This window comes from Delphinus delphis, chromosome 7, assembly GCF_949987515.2.
Source record: "Delphinus delphis chromosome 7, mDelDel1.2, whole genome shotgun sequence".
In the NCBI taxonomy this organism is placed as follows: Eukaryota; Metazoa; Chordata; class Mammalia; order Artiodactyla; family Delphinidae; genus Delphinus; species Delphinus delphis.
In genome coordinates, this window is record NC_082689.1 from 11465438 (window position 1) to 11483790 (window position 18353).

The 18353-nt window shown below is 40.5% G+C and overlaps 2 protein-coding genes across 12 annotated transcripts in view; one reads left to right on the top strand and one right to left on the bottom strand.

Moving 5' to 3' along the window:
- Window positions 1-1988: 1988 nt before the first annotated feature.
- On the top strand, window positions 1989-12190 carry TM4SF20 (transmembrane 4 L six family member 20). Its single transcript, XM_060015996.1, has 4 exons — window positions 1989-2220; window positions 7874-7939; window positions 9346-9497; window positions 11447-12190. The coding sequence occupies exons 1-4, from the start codon at window positions 2038-2040 to the stop codon at window positions 11736-11738; spliced, it is 693 nt and encodes a 230-aa protein (XP_059871979.1). The 5' UTR covers window positions 1989-2037; the 3' UTR covers window positions 11739-12190.
- A 4930-nt stretch (window positions 12191-17120) lies between these two features.
- MFF (mitochondrial fission factor) overlaps window positions 17121-18353 on the bottom strand; it is a 34766-nt gene continuing 33533 nt past the window's right edge. For all 11 annotated transcript variants that reach the window (XM_060016003.1, XM_060015998.1, XM_060016002.1 and 8 more), the window contains one exon: window positions 17121-17980. In XM_060016003.1, the coding sequence (XP_059871986.1) occupies window positions 17849-17980 (132 nt within the window). In that variant the 3' untranslated portion in view covers window positions 17121-17848. The remainder of the gene's footprint in view (window positions 17981-18353) is intronic.

Below are 18353 nucleotides of genomic sequence, written 5' to 3' on the forward strand. Positions count from 1 at the left end.
TATTGCAATAATTAGATCAATCCTTGAGCGATATTGAAATGGAGCAGGACCCTGCGGTCCTTGCCTGCCCCCCACCCCATGTCCTCAGCCTGCATTTTGTCTGTAGAAAAACTTTAGAAAAGAGTAAGTTTAATCAGAGAAGTGAGAACATGCAGCAACAAAGGAAAAGAGTCAAAGGAGACCAAATAATAATAGTTTGGTCATTAAGCAAAGTCAAGGACGTTTAGTTCCTCCTCAGGGGCTATAGATAATATTCTGAGCCGTATCCTGTGAGCTGTGTTATAGATACTGAAAGCCCCATCAGGTGGAAGAAGTTAACTACGTGATGACCAGACTGTAGCCACGACATAAGCTGCCACAATTCCGAGAACAGGTCTCAAGGCAATGGGAACAAACCGACCCTGGAACTGAAGATTAACTGTACTTAAAACAATCAAGATGACCCTGGTCAGACCACTGAATGACCAATTTCAAGATGACTCTCAGAACTGACTGTGCTTTTTCTGCATGTAGCCCCCAGCCTCCGTCTATAAAAGCTCTTGCCCACTGATTGTCAGTGGGGTGGGGAGTCGGCCTTTGGACAGGAGTCCGCCCTCCCCTCAGCAAATTTTCCTTTCCACCAACATGCCTCTTTATTGGCTTCTGAGTGGCGAGCAGCCAGACCCCACTTTCAGTAACAATATGGAAGACAGCAAGGAGGTAGAGGCCCTCTTTCTGCTGCTTCTGTCTGTGGCTGTGAAGGAAGATGGGGGGCAGGGGTTTTGAGTTTTCTGCACAGCCGCAATGTTCCTGGGTCCAGATACTACTTTCACGGAAGCTAAGAAGAAGTTGCAGTGGCAGGAGAAGTCAAATTCAGCGTTCCAGGGTCCTGTCTACCCTTGAGGTTGTGGAGGGGCAGTGGCAGCAGCAGTGGCGGTGGGTTCCTGGACTGCGGCTGCCGTGGTGTATGCATCCCAGAGGTGGCTTCTTGATTTCCCTGCCTTTGTGAGGACTGCAGAGGCAGAAGTTCCCCTGGGGCCATTCAGCAGTCATGTCCTGGAAGGCATTCCTGGAGACTGCCCCTCCAGCCCTCCCAACAGTTTTGTACTCGATTCCCCAATTATCCTTCTTCCAGCTTAGCACAGCTAGCAGAGTTTGGGTTTTCTGCAACTGACAGTGGTACATGAAATACCTTTCTGACCATCTTTTTGTGTCAAATTCTAGCCATCTTCCAAAGCCGAGAGGAATCCTGCTTCTTTGCCCATCTTGATAGAATCCTTCCGTTTTCTTGACTCCTTTTGCTATTTTAGTATGGCAAGTTATTTGTATACTTTTCTATCCTTGGTTTTAGTAACTTTGGCTTTGTTTTCAAAAAAAAAAAGAAGCCCACTTAAAGTACTAATAGGGGGATAATTTATTATGAGAATATAGAGGCATCTCACAGTAAACAGACACAGGACCAGCAGTCAGTCTTCATAGGGTAGAGACCAAGAAGTAGAAAGCCTGTTTTGTGTGTGTGAGCATACAGCCTGAAACTGAACCCTAACATTTTGACTAATCAAGAACATTGGCAGTAGAGAAAATGTTTTCTCCCAATCTCATATATATTCATTTTCTTGTTGAACCATTTCAAAATAAGGATCTTCCATAGCTGGTAATAATATCAATACAACAAGAAAAATAGGTTATATTAACTGGATATTCTTGTTTTTACTTTTTATATGGCATACTGGTATAATGTAAAATATGTTAGAAGGGTGTATTTTAAACCCATTTTTCTTATCTGCTGATTTTCATGTATAAATTTACCTAGTAGCAACCACAGATTTTTTTCCCACCTACCTTCCCCACCCCATGGTAACGTAAAATCGTCCTTACTTCCTGCAATACTCCTCATAATAATGTCCTGCCCTACTGGACTCTGAACTCATTTCTGTAATTTTTTTTTTTTTTTTTTGTAAGTGCTGAGCTTTAACTAGAAAGCTCAGGATAAAAGGCAAGACAGTGCCACAAAAACAGCCACCCTGACAGGGTTTCTCCTCGAACCAGGGGGTGACCATGACCTGCTGTGAAGGATGGACAGCCTGCAATGGATTCAGCCTGCTGGTTCTACTTCTGTTTGGAGTAACTCTCAATGCAATACCTCTAATTGTCAACTTAGTGGAGGAAGGCCAAACTTTTAAAAACCCCATCTCTTGCTTTGAATGGTTGTTCCCTGGGATTATTGGAGCAGGTCTGATGGTGAGTGAAATTTATTTGACTTGATTTGGAGCTATTTTACTGAACACGGTCTAAAGACCATCTTGCAGCCTTGCCGTGAGCTATGTCTTGGCTTAGGATATAGTGAGGATCAGTGAGTACGGTATTAATTTATATTGGCATCAGTGAAGAACAACAATTTAAATGAACTGTGGTACAGGCTAGGGAGCTTGGGCAAAAAATAAGATATTGATAAAAATTGGGCTTCCCTGGTAGCGCAGTGGTTGAGAGTCCGCCTGCCGATGCAGGGGACATGGGTTCGTGCCCCGGTCCAGGAAGATCCCACATGCCGCGGAGCGGCTGGGCCCGTGAGCCATAGCTGCTGAGCTTGCGCGTCCGGAGCCTGTGCTCCACAACGGGAGATGCCACAGCAGTGAGAGGCCTGCGTACCGCAAAAAAAAAAAAAAAAAAAAAAAATTGGTTGGGTAATTACGTATCATACTTCTTCGCATATAAGGCTGCTCTTCCAAGCTTCATAGTTAGTGTTCGGGACTTTTTGAATTTATTCCCTCAGCTTTCCTTTGCCAAAACCAGCTCTGAGTATTCACAGGGAATACGGCAAAAGCGAGAAGTGCTCAAGAGGAAGGGCAAGAACATTCCACGCCCGATGAGTCTCCTGGATGATGACGGTGAGGCATGAACATGGCATGGCCTGCACCGAGGGGAGCTGGCCCGAGAGGTTGGGGACTTGAAACCCTGGCTTTCTGACCTCAGGGATGTTTTGATTCAGATCTTTTACAACCCGTACATCATGGTGCTTGTTTAATGTTCGATCATTTTTAACAGGGCTATCTTTGTTGAAGTCCGTAGCAGAGCAGTGTAAGATAGAACTCCCCAAGGTACCTGGTCATAAGCCACCCGAGGCACCTGTAATACGTGCAGATTCACAGACCTTCTGGGAACTCTGACTCAGCAGGCCTGGGTGGTACCCATGGTGTAGAGCAATAAATCCTGTTTTCAGACATGACAGGATATTGAGATATTCTGGTTGTATATTCTCCAATATACTACTGTTAGCAAATCATTTATCCTGTGATTTTGTTTCCGTATCAGTCAAATGGGGATGTAATTGAAGTTTGAAAATTCAGCATTCAAGAGCCTTGTTTTTGTGATACCACTTGGGTGCTAATAACACCCACTTGTGGTCTCGTTAATGCCAGAGAAATGCGCCTTTGCTTGGATGTATGTGTGTGTGTGTATGTGTGTTACAATGACGATCAGTTATTGCTTCTAGTCTTATTCTAGTCTTATCTCCAGACTTAACATGAAAACACTTGTAGGTCATTATATATGAAAGAGAGACCACTGTTAAGTGCTAACCACTGGGTTCATACATTACACTATCTTATTTAAATGCTATAATAACTTGGCTGAGTAGTTATTAACATTTGTATTTTAACAGACCAGCAAACAGAAGGTTAAGAATGTTAACAAGGTCACATAGTAGGTGTGAAACCCAATTCCAGATTTATCTGACTCCAAAGCTCTGTTTTCCACCAGTATTAGCAACATAATCCTCATCACCTGTCTCAGGCTGACAAAGGGGAAAGACAAGATCTATAACTTAACCCATAAACTTAAGTGACCAGGAAACTGAAGCATAGAAAAATTATATAAATATGAAATCGTTTCAGAGAATCTGGACTTTTTTTTTTTTTTTTTTTTGCGGTATGTGGGCCTCTCACCGTTGCGGCCCCTCCCGCCGCGGAGCACAGGCTCCGGACGCACAGGCTCAGCGGCCATGGCTCACGGGCCCAGCCGCTCCGCGGCATGTGGGATCCTCCCGGACCGGGGCACTGAACCCGTGTCCCCTGCATCGGCAGGCGGACTCCCAACCACCGCGCCACCAGGGAAGCCCTGGACTTTTTTTTTGCAGTACGCAGGCCTCTCACTGTTGTGGTCTCTCCTGTTGCGGAGCACAGGCTCCGGCCCGGGGCATGAACCCGTGTCCCCTGCATCAGCAGGCGGACTCTCAACCACTGCGCCACCAGGGAAGCCCTGGACTTTTCTTGTTCCAGGATTAAGTTTGCTTTATCACCTCAATAAATATTAACAATGTGCTGGTATCACGCCAGGCTCTTACTATTACTCGGTATTGTGGAATATCTTCAAAGTATCACACAACCCTTTGAAAAGTTCAATAGACATTTTATAGCTAGAGCCTCAAACTCTAGACTAGGCTCACAAGCAAATAAGTGGGTGATAGAAAGGTTATTTTCTTGATCCTTGGCTATATATAGAATGTGGAAGAATATCTTTTTTCAAAGGGAATTGTGTCCTTTACATCTATCAAAATACTGACTTAGTTCAAAACATTGAACTCTCAATATACTTGTAAATACACAGAAAAGTTAATGAAGAAATCACTGTCGTGATAAGCACTTTTGTCATAGTTCTTGAAATCTTTCTAATCTGTAGCATTTTAAATTAGTATTGTTTCAAAAACAGGGAATTTTGCAGGAAGTAGTCAATAATAAAAACTATGGAATTCATTATCGATTACTCCATAAAATACAGTCATTTTATGGTTTTATGATTTACCCAAAACAGAGGTGAACCTTGTCATCTTTGAAACCATAACTAAGAGTAAATATGTTACGTAATTACCTTCACCTATTATCTGCTAAATGGAAAAACCCATACACATTCTTTTTCCAAGTCCTGAAAAAACGACTTGAAACGTTTCCTTGAAATGTTTCCTCTAAAAAATAAAGACCATTTTATTTTATAGATTAATTGTAAGCCTAATCTTAATCATGCCTATTTACTGAGTTCACTTATTGTGTAATAATTCACCAATTATTAAAACCTTAACAGAGAAGAAATTGTTGAACGTTACATTAGAAAATATTATGTCTAACAAAAATTTTCAAAATAGATTTTATATAATGAGCCACTGTTTTGTTACTTTCATGTTCAAGTACTTAGAAGAACCCTGAAAGTTTGAATTCTATTAGAGTTGTAATGGTCTAAAGCTCTTCTGTACTTCACTGATGAAATCATATGCCTTATTTCTAAAACTGGATGAAAATATGGATTTCTGTAAGGAAAAATAAACAGTGCTACTTCTTTTCTTTATAAAAACAAACGATTATCAAGAAAAAGTTTCACAAAAACTCATGCATTCAAATGTGCTTAGGAATTGAAGAGAAAGATTATTCTCAAGATTACTTACTTGTGCAGGAGATTATCTGGAAGACTTATAATTCAGTCACATACACACACACACTTTCACATTTTAATGTTCATCCTATAAAGAGCCCCTCTAATTTCCAAAGCTCTGAATAAGCAAAATGCTTGAAATACAGAGTTATCAAGTTACCCATAATGATGTAACAAAGATGTGTCAACATGCCATGAAGTCAACCAGGTGAGGATTCATACATGATAAGCTATTATTACTTTATAAAATTCCTTTGCAAGAGAAGCGAACTATGAAAGTATCTCTTTCAGCATCTCTGAAATAAATTAACCTTCAAGAAAGTTAGCAGAGTTTAATTTACATCAATAAGGAAAATGGAATGATTTATCCATTTTAATTATAATTTAATGTTGCTCTTTCTTTTAACAGATTAAATTTCTAAATCAGGGGTTAACACGTTTTTTTCTGCGAAAAGCCAGGTAGTGAATATTTTAGCCTCTGTGAGCCAGTCTCTCTCACAATAATTCAACTCTACTGCTGGTGCGCCAAAGCAGCATGGATAATAAGTAAGCGAATGGGCATGTCTGTTTTCATAAAAGTTTATAAAAAAGAGGCAGTGGGCCAGTTTGCCAGTTCCTGTTCTAAATGATTTGTTCCTTAAGCTCAGAAGGCAGTATCACTTCTAAGTACAACAAAAGAAATTTAGCCCATGAACACTGACACCTATTTGGGTACATACATTTCTTTTCCCTTTTCTTCTGGGCTCTCAGCTATGCCTTGAATGGCTAGGCTGCCATACATACACGTGCCCTTTGAATTATAAGAGTGTTGGTGGTCAAGGCAGTATGCAAGCAAAGCTTGATAACAATACAGTGTTTTCCATACGTGACACGGAGTCAGCACATGGTCAGAGTGGGGTGAAGTCTGTCAGGAAAGCTGCCTTGTAAGGCTGTTCAATCCGAGACCTGCTCTGAAAGGACAAAGGTGGACATGGTCTTGGAAAAATGGATTGGGGAAGGAGCAATTAGGAGGAGGACAATGAGATGAGTGAGGGGGTGATGGTGGTGGGGAAGATGAGAAGGTGCAAGCTCTAAGGAGGAACAGAGAATTGCTAGAATCGGCCAGTGTGACTGGAATAGTGGTTGAGTCTGGGCTCTGGAACCCTAATGCGCAACTGTGACTCCCAACTCTTCCACTTTCTTAGGCAAGTTACTCAAGCTTCCTGTGCCTCAGTTTTCCGACCCAGTAAAATGGGGATAATTGGCACCTACCTCATAGGATTTTTTTTTGTGGTACGCGGGCCTCTCACTGCTGGGGCCCCTCCCGTTGCGGAGCACAGGCTCCGGACGCTCAGGTTCAGCGGCCATGGCTCACGGGCCCAGCCGCTAGGCGGCACGTGGGATCTTCCCGGATCGGGGCACGAACCCGTGTCCCCTGCATTGGCAGGCAGACTCTCAACCACTGCGCCACCAGGGAAGCCCTACCTCATAGGATTTTTACGAGGCTGTGAATGAACTAAAACACGTATAGCACCTATAACAGTGCCTGGTATGTTGTTAGAACTCAGTAAAATGTTAGAAAACAAGAGTGGAAGGAGAGAGAGAGAACTACTCAAGGGCAGCTGTGCTGAGACGGCAAAAAACTTATGGCTAAAATATCTTAAGTGTAAGGAAGTAATCGACATTCAACCCTTCAATGATACAAAACTTCTTTCATGAAGAATTTCTAGTTATAGCTGCTGACTAGTTATTAGTAGAAATTTTAACCTAAGGCCTGTGAACATGGCATCATTTCTTACAGCTTTCCCCAGCAATGTGTGTTCCTTTGACACAGAATGTAATACAAGATTTCTAAACATCAGTGTGAAGTGAGATCATTCCATACCATGGATACAGGAGTAGAAAGGAGAACGTAGAACTAAAAGTAATTCTCAAATAATAAGTTTGGGGAACTACTGAGCTGGTGGTGACCCTGGGAGTGAGAGGAAAGTTAGGGAAGTGGGAGAAGGGTAGTGACAGAATTCTTAGCTCCCAACTACCAGGCAGACAAAACCATCGAGTTCCTTTCTGAATCCTTGCCAGATTAATTCACACTATTTTGGGGAAATTGGGTAAGTGGTTGCAGATTATAGTAAAAAAAAAAAAAAAAGTGAATTTTGGATGATGCAGCCATTCCTTCAGAAACATTCCTCCAAAATAATGAATAAATAACTTTATTTAAAATCCAAGTCTCTCTAATGACTCAAAGTAAAAATGTAGATGGAAGTTTTAAATTGCTATACTGAAATCCCCCATCCTTTCCCCCTTTTTAATCTTTATGGTCCAAATGGGGATCGTTAAGGGTCACAAGATCAAGGACATTGTCACATCTCCTTTTTATTCTCTTAAGCCTCTTGGCTTCCCACAACTGCTGGCAAGTAGAAAGTGAAGATTATTGCTTTATCAACTGATGAGAAGTAATAATATTCTTTGTTCCTGTTGATGTAATTTCCAGGTCATTCCAGCAACAACGATGTCCTTAGCAGCGAGGAAAAGAGCATGCTGCAATAACAAAACCGGGGTGAGCACAGCACAGCTGGTCTGGTGCATAAGCAGTTACCGGCATCTCAGCAAAGCCGCCGAGGCGTCAGCATCTCCTGAATCACCGTGTGGCTCCAGTGGCAGGGCTGGTCCTAGAAACACGTTATTTAGAATAATTTATATGATAATGCTGAAAGTGTGAAGTTTGTCTTTTTGTTTTCCCATAAAAATTTGGTTTTGGAGCGAGCTTTCAGACCTCTCCTCAATCTTCGGTTTCAGTCTAAAAGTTTTCAAAGAAAGGAGATTTTTGTCTGCACTCAGGGCTGTAATCAATTTCATAATACTCAAATACTTGTTACTTTTGTGGTGTGTATAAAATACTTAGGGAAAAAGTATCCTCAGTTCTCTTATGCATGTGAAAGACTGGTTTACTAGGAGCAGACTGTTAATTGTCCTTATCCAGTTAAGTTAAAGGAGACAACACTTATTTTTTCAAACATTTGGCATGTATAAAATTGTAACTATGTTAAAAGTAAAGGAAATTAATATTTATTAACCTTCTCTCACTATACTCAGAACATTTTCAAATACGCTATCTTATTTTTCTGAAAACCCATACGTTTTATGATCTGTTTTACTGAGAAATTGATCCTCAGAGAAAGCATATAACCTGCCAGTGTAGCACAGTTATTAGGTAGGTTTGTATCCAAATCCATCAGACTCCAAAATTCCCAGTCATCATACTTTTTATGCCATGAACATTGTTACGAAGTAACACTGAGGGCTCTCATAATTCTTTAAGGAAGCAGGTAGATCAATAAATAAGAAATCACAGTAAATATTCCTGACTGAGCTTGAGGTTTTAAAGCAATGGTTCTCAGCCTGATGGGAACATTAGAATCACCTGTGGAAAATCTTAAAAATACCAATGCCTGGTGGTCCCCCTGAGATTCTGCATTAGTATCTTTCAAAAGCACCTTGTGTGATTCTCATGTGCTCCCAGGGATGAGAGCCACTGTTTAAAAGGGTACATATTTATAGCCATGAGTTTGGTTTATTTATTTTTTAAATTACCTTTTCCTGACATTTGGTATTCATATAGGATTATAGTTACTTTGCTAGTTATTTACAGTCTATCTTTGTTCCTGACACACTGTAGTGGTCCGTTGAAATGGACAAGGTTCACGTAGAGCATAAGAGTTCAGGTTTTTCAGAAACAGTGGCAAGATCAATGATCTTTTAGCAAGTCTAATGAAATGGCAGGCACTCTGCCCTCTGCCTTCTTGTGTAAGTCACACCTAATCAAACTGTGATCTTAAGATCTAGGACTGTAAGGTGTCAGCAGAATGGCAGCAGCTGATGATAAAGACTGCATGTGCTGCTGAAACTAGAAACAGACAGGCAACATGTAACAACATGTGCAAATGTGCCTACTTTATTTTTCAGATGTTTCTTTCATCACTTCTGAACGTGATCACAGTCACTGGAGCTGCATACTGCCTGACGGTGTCCATCCAGGCTCTCGCGGAGGGCCCTCTCATTTGTAACTCTCAAGGCAACAGAACTTCCAGTTGTGAATTGTCATTTGAAAACTTAACGTGAGTAACCTTTTGCCGTCTTACACAGCTGCAGCTAGTTAGGTTAGGATAGTGTGGTGCTGACCCAGTGCCATGTTATCTGGCGTGGGACAGATTCTTAGGTATTTAGCACATTAATCCCAATTGGCCCAATCGCAGAGAAATGGAGGAATCACTGCATTCAGAGTGCTTTGGGTATGGTCTCCTCTAAAAGGAGTAGTTGACTTAGATGGATTATCCTTGTCCTTTAAAAATCTACAGCTGCATATGTGCATGTATATTAAAAAGTTCTGGAAATATACACCAAAAACTTAACTTTCATCTTTGGAGAATGGTAATGGAGGATGCCCTGGGGGAAGGAAGGGAGCATTGACTTTCTCCACTTCTGATCTAATTTAATCTGTAGACCCTGGGACTTCCCTGGTGGTCCGGTGGGTAAGATTCTGTGCTCCCAAGGCTGGGGGCCCGGGTTTGATCCCTGGTCGGGGAACTAGATCCCTCATGCATGTCCCAACTAAGAAGTCTGCATGCCGCAACTAAAGATCCCGCGTGCCACAAGGAAGATCCTGTGCACTGCAGCTAAGACCTGGCGCAGCCAAAATAAATAAATAAATATTTTAAAAAATTGTAAGCCCTAAGCATATATTACCTTTATAATTTGATAAACTGAATAAAAACACAATAAGTAAAAAAAAAATCTAGAGGCTTACCTATAAGCCTTAAGAAAGAAACAAAGCAGCAGCCAATGGAATCATGCAAACATAATAGAAACACAGTCAGCATGACAATGAATCAAAAGTTTAACTCACAGAGTAACAAATAATGCTGAAGAGTTACATGGAAATGGCTCATTTCAGTCTTGTAAGATGGTTCTGGGCCTGAATCTAGGCACAATTTGTAAAACTGGAAGAAAAGAACAACCTAATTCATTCGTTACCTATATATTGTTCAGTATGGAAAATAACTAGAATTCACTTTTGTAGTTACATGAAAATTTTTTTTTCCCTTTTTCCTTATCTCGCTGCATTAAAAAAGAAAAATCTCTCAAAATTTGCCTACCACAGCTGTTGTGGATCAAAATCCAAAGAAACTCCCTTTACTAGTAGAGCTGGAGTAGAAAATTAGAGATTTCAACCACACATGCTATACACATTCAGTCCTCAGCGCATGGCTACTCACCATGTACCAGGCGCCAGGCCAAGCTGGAGGTCACAGCATCAAGGTATTCCCACTCTAGTTGGGGAGACAGACAGTTACGGAGAGTAAACAATTACAGAAGAGTGACCCTACGCTCGCTGCAAACTGCAATGAGCATACTCATATTCCACGTGCTGACATGCTGTTGTTCTTCCCAGGCTGCACATCAGTTGCTGGTATGCAGAAATGCAAACTCTCTAAGAACACTTAGTCCTACTGTAGAAAACCAAAGATAAATCATGTCAGGACAGATGTGTTAGGGCTAAAAGTTTCTCATTCTCCATACCTTGTTACAACAAGGTTTTAACCAGACATATTTGAAATGCCTTTTGTGAGTAAACATTGTACATCGGGTTTAAGAACAGACGCAACACACCAGTTTTGCACTAAGAACTGAGCTCCTTGAACGGGGGAGCTTGTTTTAGTTTCTTTAGCCAGTAGAAGAGTGCCTGCATGAATAGGTGCGACCACAGGAAACTTAATATTCAACCCTTTCTGACATAGAAAATTTCATACAGTTCAACCTAAGAGTAGATCCTCTGTAGATGCTTGTTGAGTGATGGGATATACGATGTCAACGTTTTACAACTGTTAAGAGTACAACGGCACATGCTCAGAAACCCTCACCTTAGCTATAGTTTCTGGGCACGATGTTTCAAAAGCACTTTCTGTTTTACCATACATGTCCTTTTCTAGGCACAATGCTGCATTCTTTAGACGGTCAGTGGTATTCCTGAATATCTTATCATTATCATTTCTTTCATTTTGTCCAGTGCCATTCATCCAGAATCCTTCGATCTGCAGTGGTTCTTTGACGACTCTTGTGTTTCTCCTACGGATTTCAATAATCCCTCCAACAACAACACAACAGCCAGTAACTGGAGAACATACAGCTTACACTTCAATTCTATGGAAAACAAGCATAGGATTATCCATTTCTCAGTATTTTTAGGTCTACTGCTTGTGGGCATTCTTGAGATCCTGTTTGGGCTCAGTCAGATACTCATCGGCTTCCTTGGCTGTCTGTGTGGAGGAGTCTCTAAGCGAAGAAACCGAATTGTGTAGTTTAATAATAATAAAATGGAAATACTAGTTTGAACCATTTTAGAATGACATTTACAAGACATGCTTTTAGAAATTCAATAATGGAACATTATCTAGAAAGCTGTGGATGAGTCAGTTTAATCCAAAGGTTGTTTTTAAAGTCACCTTTGATGTACTTAAAAAACAAGTCAAGCTTCTACACTGAAGCATGTTGGTAAATGCACATTTTCATATGGAAAGAAAAATATCATCAGCGGTTGACTTTGGGGAAAAGTGGAGAGAAGCTTTCAATTTGTTTTGTGTCTTTCTGTACTATTCGGATTTTCTAACTATGTTCTCATATGTGGAGAAAGGAAGGGAGGGAAGGAGGAGGGTAAGCAGGAACAGAAGTTATACTGGAAGCCAAAGTATGGGACCTTTTTATTGCATTTCTTTATACTTCAAAAAGGTTAAATATATACAGTTGACCCTTGAACAACACAGGTTTGAACTGTGCAGGTCCACTTATAATGCAGATTTCTTCCAAGAGTAAATAAATACTAGAGTACTACACGATCTGCAGTTGGTTGAATCGGTGGGTGCAGAGTCCTGGATACAGAGAAACCCAGCATATGGAGGCCCAACCAAAAGTTACATGTGGATTTCTGACTGCGTGGAAAGCTGGCGCCCGTAACCCCTGAGTTATTCAAGTGTGAACAGTAATCTAAATACAATCAAGTTTTTAGACCTAATTCAGCTTACAGAAAATCCAGGGAAAGAGGACATTATTCAGACAAATTCAAAAGGTGGGACAGTAAACAGTCAATGGTCCCCTGTTTTCAACAAGAAAATGTAGTATAAGAAAAATAAAAGGTTGGATGGGTGGAGGGAACTATTCTAGATTAAGAGAGCAAAGAGACAGACATGATTCAACCAAATAGATTACGTGAACCTTGTTGGGGATAACTGGGGGAACCTGCACAAGGACTGGTTTAGGTAATATTAAGGGCTTACTGTTAGTTTTTTTATGCCTGATGATGGTTTTATGGTTATGTAGGAAAATGTCCTTATTTTTCAGAAATGAATATTTATGTGTTTGGGGGAAAATGCCATTTCAGTTAAAAAATGAAGCAACTGAAAAATGTTACGTTTAGGTGACAGGCATATGGCAATTCATTACACTCTTCAATTTTCCTATGTTCGCATTTTTCGCAATAATTAAAAAAACAATAAATATCTAGGGAAAAAAAAATCAGTCTTTCGAAATCTGGCTTATATATATGCCACACTTTAAGACAGGATAACGAAACAGCGTATTTACCATATTAAAATGTTATAAAATAGACAAAACTCAAAATCTACAATTTTCTGAATATGATCATTCCTGCTTTTTTTTCAATTATTTATATTCACTGGGCTTAAGATTTTAGAAATAATTTACAATACATATATTATAGCTGTCCCCCTCCCCCCAATCAGTAACATCAAGAACTTATAGGCATTTTTTTCTGAACCCATTCACTGTATAAAGACCTTCTTCCTATACTCCTATAAATACCTATTTATCCTTAAGGTCTAGCTTAAAAATCTACTATTTGAAAAAGCCTTCCCAGAGTGCATGATTTCAACAAACTAAGTTAGCACTTACCCAAACCACGATTATCATACCTGTCACAATGTAACGTAAATATTTTTGTTTATAAATCCATCACTTTAACACAATTTAAGAGAACAGGGACCATGTCCTTCTCATCCATTTATTCATTAGCTCTTTCCTTCTTCAGGTCCTCAGCAAGGCCTCTTCTCTGCCCAGCTCCCACCTCTCACTCCCACCTGTCTAAGCTCTGGCTAAATCCTCTTCATCTTTCAGACTTCAGCACAAGTATCACTTTTTCTGAGGCCTTCCCTAACAGCCTAATGGAAGGCAGGCTTCCCTTTACTCTCTCCTTTAGCGTTCTTTCATTTACAGCAGGGGTTCCCAACCCCCGGGCTATGGACCGGTAGCGGTCCACGGCCTGTTAGGACCCGGGCCGCACAGAAGGAGGGCAGTGGGCGCGCGAGCGGAGCTTCAGCATCCGCCGCGCCCGTCGCTCTCATTTCCACCTGAACAATCCCCCACTACCCCGTGGAAAAAACGTCTTCCACGAAACCGGTCCCTGGTGCCAAAAAGGTTGGGGACTGCTGACTTAACAGTACTGATCACAATGGCAACAGCATTTTAATGTGTACTTGTTCCTTAAATTTCACTCTCCCCCATAAGACCATAAGCTGCATGGGTACAGGGATATTTTTCTTTTATTCACTCCCGGGAGAGTCAGTACCAAGTACCGTGCCCGATACAAAGTAGGGCCACTACGAATATTTTGTTGAATGAATTAATCCTATCTTTAGTACTCAGCTTTTAGCCAAGACTCAACACTTACTAAATGAATGTCAAACTGCCAAGAGCCACAAAATTAAAACGCAAGTAAAATAAACACGACAGCTCACTGTATTTGACTGAACAAGTCAATGACAGTGCATATAATCTTCATTAGCCTGGAAATGGGTGAGAGATGACCCCAGTTTGCTACAGGGTCATGAACAGACGTGAGCCTCTCATGTCAGAGGGCAAAAGAAAGGATGGCTGGCAGTAGCACAATCAGCTGAAATAGCTGGCAAGTTAGTTCTTTGCAATTTTGGTCTTGTGGAAACTGCAGCCTTGATTAAATGCCTAAAGCCGATGGGCCACTTGTGGTGAGGTGGCTTTTGGGGACATGCCATCTCCACCCCGGTACCTAAACTTACAAATGCACGTCTATACACCCCCCCCCCCCACATACAACATGCACCTAGTCATCTACAAAGCTCATTGTTTTTTATTTCTCACTTCCATTCCCATGTTCAATCTCACGTTGGAATCTTTATACTTTTATTTTTTTACTGCATCCACCATCTGAAACACTCTCTCCCTGTTCTTGGGCATATATCTCAAATTCCTTCTCCTTCATAAAATTATTTTTATAATCCTCTACTTCTTTAATAAGCCTTATTTCCCTCCTCCTCCATTAATCTGTCAATTCCTTAAGAGCAGGGCTTGTGGTGCATCTGCTATAACCGCTTACTACTGAGGTCAGTGCTGTGCACACACGACTCTCTACTTACTGACACGATAATACATTGTAAGTAAAAGAACAAGTTACGGTAGTTACATTTTTCCAAACTTGAGGCCAGAAGAAGTTCAATTTCAGTATCAAATATGATCAAGAAGCTGGATAACAGACATTCATGCAGGAAAAGAAGGAAAGCTCTCTTGCAAATATATTTTCATAAAATTATCCCTCAAAGTGTCAATAACCAGCAAATGCTTCAACAAGTATTCCTAGAAGTGAAAAACGCCCAACCATTAAACAGAGTTCCGAAAGTAGTGGCACAATGTACTTGGCTACACTTGTACTTGCTACTTAGTTGTATGGCACTAGTGAGTATGGTAGGTTGATTACTGTTACTGGCCCTGACTGTATCCTTTTCTTCCACTGTTCCCTGCATCTGGAATCTTTTCTTCATTCTCTGCTTGTTGAAATCATATATTTATTTATTTCAAGGTTCAGCTCAAATATCTAAGAAGTATTTCTTGACCATCCTGACCAGGAGTGAATCTGATCCTCTCAACTCCCAAACCACTTTCTTACAATGATGAAAAATGACTTCTAGGGAAGGGAGGCTGGCATAGCTGGACTTGGTTTTGGAGTTAGAGAGACTCAAGCTCTTTTGTTTTTAGATCTGTGACAAGGTGAAGACATGTTTCTTTGTTGTCCCCTTTTGGTTGCTAAGTTGATTTCTCATTTACCCTTTCACTGAGGGTGTAGTTTTTTGGGGTTTGAGTTTCATGCAGGAGTCTCCTGTTATAGCTAATGCCTGCCTAGGAAGACATGTAATTATATCTCCTACCCCCGTATAGCCATTAAGAGAGAAAGTTCTAGGTCTCCAGTGTTTGGTAAAAGTCAATAGGGAGAAAAATAGCTTTTGTGCTTATCTCCTGGAATTCCTGCTCATGTTCATTTTTGACTTTTATGGAATCAATCCTTTTCATGTCTGCCCAACAAAAGAGGTGTTAACTTTATCCACTATTCTTTTTAATTTAATTTAATTTATTTATTTTTGGCTGCGTTGGGTCTTCGCTGCTGCATGCAGGCTTTCTCTAGTTGCAGCGAGTGGGGGCCCCTCCTCGTTGCGGTGTGCGGGCTTCTCATTGCGGTGGCTTCTCTTGTTGCAGAGCACGGGCTCTAGGCAGGCGGTTATCAGTAATTGTGGCTTGTGGGCTCAGTAGTTGTGGCTCGCGGGCTCTAGAGCGCAGGCTCAGTAGTGGTGGCACACGGGCTTAGTAACTCCACAGCATGTGGGATCTTCCCGGACCAGGTCTTGTACCCATGTCCCCTGCACTGGCAGGTGGATTCTCAACCACTGAGCCACCACGGAAGCCCTTATCCATTGTTTTTTAAATCATTTTTGTAGTTTCAATTATTCACAGAAATTACCTTGAGATATACATATAAAGATAGAATATAATTAATGACATCATTAGGATATTATGAAAGTCAGAAGACTTTCATGGGTAAAAAAAATTGTCACCAAACTCAGGATAAACCCTAGGAATTAAAGAAAAGAATCCTTCCTCCAAATATTTTTTTTTTTTTTGGAAGGACAGGAGAGAAGCAAGAATAGAACAGTTCAATATACCTACATCTAAGGAATTTCCCCTAATTGTCTTTCTCAAAACTCACTGCCTTGGTAGAAAGACACTGAAGATGTATGGAGAATACTGCACCTAAGTAAAATTCTATCCATTTCTGAAACAAAAAAAGGAAAAAAAAAGTTTGGGAACTAAAGGTTCCCAGCACTTGGTTTCATTGATGCATTTAATCTCATCAGATTTAGTATATCAGCTAAATACAATGGAAAAAGCAACACAACTGAAGGTTTTTTTTTTTTTTTTTTTTTTGCGGTACGCGGGCCTCTCACTGTTGTGGCCTCTCCCGTTGCGGAGCACAGGCTCTGGACGCGCAGGCTCAGCGGCCATGGCTCACGGGCCTAGCCGCTCCGCGGCATGTGGGATCTACCCGGACCGGGGCACGAACCCATGTCCCCTGCATCGGCAGGCGGACTCCCAACCACTGTGCCACCAAGGAAGCCCAACTGAAGGTATTTTTAGCTGAACCACTTTATAGACACTACAAATTACAAAAACAGCTGTAACAAAACCAGCGCCTACCACTACCAGGACGAAGATCTGAAAGGAAGCAAGTGGGTTCTTACTACCTGCCAAGTCATTAATTGCTTTCCTTGCTCCAGAGCCGGGAAAACTTAGGTGCATATAAAGAAACATAATATGGAATATAGCTCACAGCACAATATGATGAAATAAAATCTTTTGATACACAAATATAGCTTTGGTTGACAGTTTATTAAATACACTACATTTGTACCTTATTCTGTAGTTTTTTAAATCATTCACACAAGGACTTAGTAAAAATGTACTTTATAGAAAACCATCTGCAAAACTAAAATAAAAATAAAAATGCACATTTTGCCCTCATCTTAAACTGCTGAAAATGTTAGGAATTATTTTATTGAAGGTGATCCTGAAACATGAGGTGACTTGAGTTTATTAAATCTGACACCAGACCATGACTTCAGTAGTGTTAATGTTGAAATGTGGATGCAAAAATGTCTATTAACTAAACTGTTTAATCTAACAGTGTTTGAGAAACAGGACAATATAAAGTATTATTTTTCCTTTACAGACACTTCTCTAAATCCATTTTCTGTACACTTTTTTCTCTCCCATTCATAGAATTAGCTATGCAGACTGATGAGGCAAAAACAAAACAAAACAAAACAACAAACAAACTAGGTCCTATTTACAAAACATGCAAACGGAGAATTTTAAGTAGGTGTTATGGCAGAACTGGTTAAAACTAAATACAGTCGAGTGACAGGACATACCTTTACTTCTGCAAATACAAGTCTTTCCCCCATCCTTTCTGGGAGAAATACATTTTCAGGGTGGGGACTGTAAAACGGCATACAATGCAAAGACAGAAATAAAGAGGTTTGCAAATTCTTTATATTTCCAGCTGTTGAGACAATATTTTTGAGAGTTGAGGTTACCTCTAGCGGCGAAACCAGAGCCAGCTATTAAGCAGCCAGAATGCTACAGTAATTGAATACATGACCATTTCTCTTTTAGCACGTTCTTTGTTCTCCTCTTCCAGAAGTTGTAGACGTCTATTTAGTTTGATTATCTAAGTAAAAAACAACATCAAAAAATGAATAGAAGCTTTAATGCATGATGCAATCAGATTCTTACAAAGTAGTTTAATTTGTAAAAAGAATGATTACAAACATGAAGAGTTTCATTTGGAGCAAAATAAAGAAAGCTATATATAGAAAAAATGTTACCCACGACAGCTTAAATTCACTTAAATTCTCTTCTCTTATGAGCTTCTGTCACTCAGCTTCAGTTTTTCACCTTTAACCTGCTTTAACTGTTTTATGCCTTCTCTGAGTTACTAAAAGGATCCCAATAATTAACCTACTATAGTGGGCCCTGTGACCTGCCACCCTTCAGGACTAAAAGGCTAATTCTCTACCTGTTAGGAGTGTCACTGGTTGACA

Coding starts and splice junctions, on each gene's coding strand:
- TM4SF20 (XM_060015996.1), top strand. CDS start 2,038: ATGACCTGCTGTGAAGGATGGACAGCCTGCAATGGATTCAGCCTGCTG. Junction 7,940..9,345: donor GCTGCAATAACAAAACCGGG/GTGAGCACAGCA, acceptor TTTATTTTTCAG/ATGTTTCTTTCATCACTTCT. Junction 9,498..11,446: donor TTGTCATTTGAAAACTTAAC/GTGAGTAACCTT, acceptor CATTTTGTCCAG/TGCCATTCATCCAGAATCCT.